The sequence below is a fragment of the Anguilla rostrata genome, chromosome 18 (assembly GCF_018555375.3).
Source record: "Anguilla rostrata isolate EN2019 chromosome 18, ASM1855537v3, whole genome shotgun sequence".
In the NCBI taxonomy this organism is placed as follows: Eukaryota; Metazoa; Chordata; class Actinopteri; order Anguilliformes; family Anguillidae; genus Anguilla; species Anguilla rostrata.
In genome coordinates, this window is record NC_057950.1 from 13,813,189 (window position 1) to 13,820,806 (window position 7,618).

At 42.8% G+C, this 7,618-nt stretch overlaps 1 protein-coding gene across 1 annotated transcript; it reads left to right on the forward strand.

Annotated features, from left to right (window-relative positions):
- The first annotated feature begins 3,725 nt into the window (after positions 1-3,725).
- On the forward strand, positions 3,726-7,212 carry zfp36l2 (zinc finger protein 36, C3H type-like 2). The gene is made up of 2 exons (XM_064317960.1): positions 3,726-4,020; positions 4,272-7,212. The coding sequence occupies exons 1-2, from the start codon at positions 3,931-3,933 to the stop codon at positions 5,463-5,465; spliced, it is 1,284 nt and encodes a 427-aa protein (XP_064174030.1). The 5' UTR covers positions 3,726-3,930; the 3' UTR covers positions 5,466-7,212.
- Positions 7,213-7,618: the final 406 nt, after the last annotated feature.

The following is a 7,618-nucleotide window of genomic DNA, read 5'->3' on the forward strand; positions in this document are numbered from 1 at the left end:
GAAGGCCTGGTATCGGCCGATCACAGATTAGGCATTAGAGAAAACGTGGTTAATCTGTCACAAGGTCAACCCGGCGGGCCCGCTAGCTTAGTCAGTGTCGTCCAAATACAGAGAGCCCTTGTGTGCTCGTCCCCGTGTGTTTGCGCCCCCTGTAAAAACGGCTGCCAGCTCCCCCAGGCTTTTTTCTGTTTGTTCTACGGTCGCCCCTAGAGACGAAAAGGCGATTCATCTTTGCGAGCGGGATTCCCATTGGACAGACCTCTGGGGTTCGGGTTCCCCCTGGAGCGCGGCTTTTCTTGCATCGCTCCTTTCGGCAGGGCCTGATTGTTCGGGATTTAGGAATCTGAATTCCGACGCAGGAACAAAATGTGATTTCAATCTCCCTGCTCAAATGGGGATGGGGGGGGGCATTCAGAGTCAGCGCTTAATATGGCATCCAGAAGAGGAGGTGGATTTAAAAGAAAAAAAAAAGAAAAAAGTTCACTCCTTCGCTCCCCAAAGTCGCCTTGGTTACACAATTTAGACATTACAAAGGCGCAGTGTCAGATGTGTGTGACCCTGAGCAGAGAGCTGGGGGGGGCTCCAGGGACCTAGTAGCAATATTCCTTTACTGTAAAGTGACGTAATGTTTTGAATGTGCTCGAAACGTCCTGGATAAAAACACAGCCAGCGTAATGGGCGAGCGGTTTTTGCGGATGGAGGTTTGTACAGGGGGTTTTTTCAGAGTTCTAAGGATGTCGCCGTCTCCGCATCAAGCCGACTCTTGACATTAAGACATGTTCTGTAAATGCTTTCGCAGTGTAGCTGAAGCTCTAAATTGAGGGTTTGTAGTAAATTCCAGCATGTTATGTCATTGGGTTGTTTTTTTTTTGCAGCGGTTGCTGCTTTTTTGTTTGTTTTTCCCTTTTCCTGAACAGCTAATCCTTTACCGTGCAAATATAATGAAATCATCTGAAGACTTCCCAAGTAACCCGAGTCTTAAGCAGCATACGTGAATTATCTCATTTTATTTTTCTGTGTAGTCACAGCCTTTTAATGGCTCAAGAAAATAGGATGCCGTTGTGGTGACTGGAGTCGCAGAAACTGGCAATTTATGGCGATAGAAATTTCACAAAATTGTTATGTGCGACAAACAGAAATAGGCAGGCTGTGGGTTCCAGAAATAGCGCCGCTCCGCTGCCATTCTGCAGCACTCCCTGACTGACACAGGCCGGATTGGAGCAGCTCGGGGAGCACAGGGCCATGCCCTGGGCCAGTGGGGGGGGGGCAGGGACCACTGCTTTATTTCATCAGAACTTTGGCTAGTTTCCATGACAAACAGGTGGTGCCGGTTAAAATAAGATACCCTAATTACCAGGTGATTAAATCATTTTGCTTGATTGGATCTGATAGAGTTGCTGTTTACATATACATTAACTAAATTGATGTAAAAAGGTTAAAAATTTTACCTGAATGATCTGAAATGACTCGTATATTAAGTTCTCAAAGGTGAGGTCAACACTGGGCAGAGAGCAGGGAAGTGGGACTTTGTACGGGTGATGTAATATTGGCAGAAGTGATGATCGTTAAATTCAGTTTACTGGCATGGTCAGTACATAAGAAAAGTATCTGCCTACCAAGAGGTTTCCCTGTGCAAACAGGTAGACTAGTGTACACAATATTAATCCCTGGAGGAAAACTGGTTTGTCATACAATCTAACTGCAATACGTTGCATAACATTGGCATTGTCACTATACTCTTTAAACATGTTTATGAAATGTAGTTGTTAAAAAGCCACACAAATTAAAATTCAGGTTTTTATCTAGTACAGATCAACGTTTCTTTATGAATGGCTGTACTTTCTTGTGACTTCCATCTTCTGGTACAGTTGCATGCGCTTATAGAACTAGTTGTAATGAAGGTAAATGGAACCCCTTGTATATGTAACTGTGAAGCTTAACCAGTTGTAAGTGAAAAAGCGAAGAGAACACCAGTAACATGCGTTTTTGTTTGAAAATCGAGTATGAGAAACTGGACACAAATGCTGCCTCTAAACACGAGGGGGCAGTATTGTACCATGCCAGCATTGAAATGCATCACATTCCTGCAGTTCCCTTGAGTTGAGCAGCTTGCTTGGGTGGGGTTTCTCTTTCCGGAATGCAAGAATTTTTTTTTCCCTAATTGCGTTCGATAAAATCTGTTCATTCATAAGGAATCGTCCTCACCAAAATTCAACATTCTGGTATTTCTCAATTTCAGAAAACAAAAGAAGCTCCTCAATATGCATTTAACCTATAAACTGTACAAAACTATAGTTGCGCCTCGTGAGCTTTGGTCTGCTCAGAAAAACGGGAATGTATATTATGACACTACTGTGGGTGCCTACAAGCACGTCTGGGGACACAGCGACATTGTTAAAACCTTTTAATGTGGGTTAAATGCGTATTGCGTCTGCTTACTGATTCAGAAAGGGGTCAGTTGGCTTGAGGAATATGACGGTTATGCAAGCACTGCAACCTGTGAAACTTGTCTCCACTCCGTTTTCCCTCCATTCTTATCCCTGGTGCGCGCGCACAAGCACACACATTCTGAGATGTGTCAGTGGGCGAGCAGAGGCGGAGCTCTAATCTCCCAGTTAGTTCACAGTCAAATCCTATTAACAAGTTAGAAACCACATCAAAACCGCAACTCCGAAATGCACCCAGTTACGGTCTTTCGGTGTTTTGCGTATTTTTTAAATTTTGTAGTTGCATGGTCGCTTAACAGACATCAAAGACAAATGTGGGACATATTGGACGTTGGCATTTTGCAGTTATTTGCAGTACGAATTTAAGATAGATGTACGCTACAGCTAACTTGGTTACTGTAATTCATAGACGTACTTGTTTTATGTAAAAGCTGAAGATTTTAAGACCCTGTATATTCTCTCCCTGCGAACCAAAATGGTTTTCAGCCCAAGTGCGGCGACATACCTTGCATTTACGATTTGGTTTAGCCGTCTGTATGTGTAAAGTTCGCCAACTAGGACTCCAGAATATTCTCGGAAAGAGAACTTGGTCATAAAAGGATTGTTTTGGTTTAAAGAAAATTCGTATGCATGTGAGAATTGGGGTTAGCATACTTTATGAACTGGTTCATGGTTGGTGTCAATACCGAAACGTTGTGGTTTTTAACTTTCAAGTTGTCTTGCTAAGAAAAGTAGCCACTTTCGCGAAGGTGAAAGAGTCCGTTTGTACCTACATTCATTTAGAAAGACGAATCACTTTTTAAAAGCCTGTTTAAAATTCATTTTGGTGATTACGTTAAACGATTAATTTAACCATTAAACTAGTTCTAATTAAGAATGTACTCATTTGTATTATAGCAGTAAATACTGAGCAAACCTAGAACTGCATACGATATAGTGCCAAATAGACCGCTAGCTAACTTAAATCCAAAGTCAAGTTTAGGAGGATGTATTTGTGAAGCGATTTCTTGATGTAGATTTCAACTACTAAAACTTAAGACGCGGAAAACACAAAAGCCAACTATTGTTCACGATCGTGGTCTTGGGTCGAGGATAAGGAACTTCGCGTTTACGCTTGCTTATTATGCAGCCCTCGCCGCTCTGATTTAGTACTAATGCAGCCGGACGGAGCTGCACTGAAGAGTAATGAAAGGAGGGGGTGGCCAACCAGCGATCCGGCGATGTTCGAAATAAGCTCCTCCCCCGTAAGCAGCTGCGGGCATTTATATACATGTGCAGGCAGGATTCTCAATTGCAGCACTCTGGCGCGGCGGTTCTGGAGAAGAGATCTTGCAGCAAAACAAGAAACTTTGTGCTTTCAAATAGGTTTGCATTGGATCGATTCTGGAATTGCACACTTCTCTCCTCCCGATTGCGCCTTTCAAAATATCAGTCGTGGCTAAATAAATTAATCCGTGCACCCAAGGATCCTGGTTGGTCCTCCATGAGAGAGTTACTGCGGCCGAAATCCTCAGAAAAAGAAATGTCTGCTACAATTCTGTCCGCTTTCTACGACATCGACATGCTGTACAAGGTAATTAGCTCTTGGTCTTTGGAAGTTATGTTGGGTTTGTGCACAATCACGTTTTTATTCTTCTAAGCTAGCTAGCTAACAACTTTTAACTAGCCTGTCGGTCGTTGGTAAAGTACTGGTACAAAATTGCCACGCTGTCTTTCTACTCTTAAAAAAATAGGAGGAATAATATTTTGGGAGTTATTCAACTTGTACTTACTTTGTCAATATCACTGGCCGATCTACTCACTTTGCTTTTAATTTCTCAACAGCAGGAGAAGAGCCTTAACATAAATGCAATCCACCTAAATAGTATGCTGGACAAGAAAGCGGTGGGGGCTCCGGTGACAACATCGAGCACGTCCAACAACTGTTCTTACTCGACTGGCTTTTTCCGAAGGAACTCAGCTAGCAATGCGGACTCTTTGACCAACTGCAACAAGTACCCAGTGAGTTCCTACAGCAACCTAAAGGAGAACGTGACCAGCAGCTCCACAACTGCCATGATGAACAAGGAAAACAAGTTCCGTGACCGCGCATACAGCGAAAACGGGGAACGCAGCCAGCAGCTGCAGGTCTTGCAGCAGAAGCCGGGTTCACAGATTAACTCAACCCGCTACAAAACCGAGCTCTGCAGGCCGTTTGAGGAAAACGGAGCGTGCAAATACGGAGAGAAGTGCCAATTTGCCCATGGGTACCACGAATTGAGGAGTTTGTCTCGCCACCCCAAGTACAAAACCGAGCCCTGCCGCACCTTCCACACCATTGGCTTCTGCCCTTACGGTCCTCGCTGTCATTTTATCCACAACGCTGACGAGCGTAGACCAGCACCCAGCAATGCCAACATGCAAGGAGAACCGAAAGCGGCCAGGGAGCTGTGCGGCTTTGGTCAACGGGAGACGGTGCAGCAGCACGCCACATATAATCAAAGGGACAGACCAAAGCTGCACCATAGCCTCAGTTTCTCTGGCTTTTCAAGTCATCACGGACTTGAATCTCCACTGCTTGAAAGTCCCACCTCGCGTACACCTCCACCCCCTTCATCCAATTCCTCATGCTCATCCAACTTCTACGATGACGTCCTGTCACCCAACTCGATGTCATGTGTGAACAGCGCCTTCTCTTTCCCCGGACAGGACCTGAAAGCCCTTCTCACTCCTCTTGCCATTCATACCCAGAATGGTTATGGCAGTCAGTCCAATGGTGCCTACTACGGAAACCTCCAGACCAACGTCTGCCCCCCTTCTCCCCCGTACAACATGAGCCACTTGCAGTCCCTGCGTCGCCTGTCCGAGTCGCCGGTGTTTGATTCCCCTCCGAGTCCGCCCGACTCCCTCTCAGACCGGGAGAGCTATGTGAGCGGGTCCCTCAGCTCTTCTGGAAGTCTCAGCGGCTCTGAATCGCCCAGTTTGGATGCTGGAAGGCGTTTGCCAATTTTTAGCAGGCTGTCGATCTCCGATGACTAACTCCTACTTTAATTACTTTATCTGCAATAGATGTCTGGAAGGGGTTGAGATTCCAATAGTCGACGCTATCTTTTCTGTTTTCCCTTGACAACGTATTTGACGAGCAACGACTAAAGCAACAAGATCTGCTTTTAAAATAAAAACTGCTGAGAGACAGAACCCATTCTTGACACGGCATTAGTTTTTCTTTACGTAACCTTAGCTATATTAAAAACTAGACATCACCAGAAGGCATTCCATCGGTGACTTTTGAGCTGCAATTAACGGCAATCTTTGGTCTATCAGGCAAACTACACACAAGGAGAAAGATTCTGGACAACTTTATAAACGAAAAGACTAAGCGGTTTTAAAATTCCTCCATCCTGCCAAGAATATGCCTTGACATAAGTTCAGTTTCAGAGTTGTGTGCGTTTATGTAAGCTTAAAAACTTCCATTCCAAAACTAATCTGTTTCACAGCGCCACACAGTGGTTTGTTTGGTTAGAGTAGTTTGATGCTTAGTTAAAAGCACTCGGAGTTCGGTTTGTTTTGGGAAATCACTGCTGATGGTTGAATATATATTTTTTTAGCTGTTTTGAGTGATTACATAGCGGTTCGTTACTTGCTATGTACTATTTAACTTATTTATTATCTTGTGAAAAGTATAGGCTACATTGGTAATTTTTTTGTGTCCATACTGTATTTATCGAGTATGATGAAGCAATAGATCTATATTCTTTTATTATGTTTAAATTATGATCGCCATTATTAATCTGCATAAGTGGAGTGTATGTTCTTTTCACAGTAATATATATTTTGTTTTTTTTTTTTGTAACTTCACTTGGTTATTTTATTGTAAATGAGTAAAAAAAAATCTTAATTTAAGAGATTGTATGTGATATTTATTTCATTAATTTTGTTTCCTTGTTTACGTTTATTAAAAGGTTTTTTGCGTGATTGCTGTTTGTTTGGAGGTCTCGTGTCAATGCTGTGGAAGGTGTTTTTGAGAATCCCTCTGTAGGTTTTTTTCTGTAGAATGTAATTGATGTGGTGTACAGACCGTCCAAACATTATTAGCCTTAAGCTTTTTTCCCTTTTCTTTTTTTTTTTAAGATCAGACTTCAGTGACAAAGAAACCCCACGCAAATAAATTAACCAAAAAAGTATTTTGCACGAGGTCACACTGTGATTCCAGCCACGTGCTAGAGAATGTAGCAATCCCTTGCGCCCCAGTGTTATCCTGTCTAGTGCCTGCAGGGGTCCACAATCTTACATGCCTTAAGATTTATCCAAATAAAGTATTTTTCCTAAATGTATATTTTTACACCAGTTGAATTGAATGTAGTGTTGGGTTTGAATTACATTTTATACCAGGTTGTTACCACTTTTGACCTAACCTGGAGCTGCAGCTCTTTTTTTTTGCAGCTGTCTATTTGTTTATTCCCCATTCCTAAATGTTTTCTTTTTTTTTTTGATTATTTTAGAGATTAAATGGTCTGAATCTTCCAAACTTGCTGGACGGGGGAGTGGTTGAACAAGTTTTGTTTGTACATAGTAGGTACACGGGATGCGCACTATGTACTTTTTTGACTACTTTATCAGAAGTAAAGCTTTTTGAATGTAACAAAAAAACGGACAAAAAGACAACAGGAGTTGTAATATAAATATTTTTTTGGGGAGTCAGTTCACTACAAATTGAGTGTGAGACTGTTAACTTTGTACTGTACATTTTTGTAGTTCTCCCAATAAAATCATTTTGGAAAAAAAAGTGGTTTTCCAGTCTTTTCATTTACCTGGAATTCGGAACAAACTTGTCAGTAATTTGGCTTAAACTTTCTCAGAGAGAGGCGTGGTGCAGCAGATCAGAACCTTGTCATTCTGCAATCTTTTCACAAATTTTTAGTGTTACTTGTGCAGTCCAATTCTGTGTTATGCGGTCAGGCTTTCCAGCAACCTGGTCAATCAACACTTTTGGCTGAAGCCTTTGTTCTGCTTAAGACGGAAAGTATTTTAACTGCCAAGTCAGTCCTTGCCTTCACTCATTCTCCCCTGGCCTTTCCACCGAACTTTATGAAAACCCTTACATGACAACCGACCGACCCCCCCCCCCCCCCCACGCCCACCCCCAAACACCCACACCCAGACTCCGCCAGAAGGCATTCTGATGATTGCAT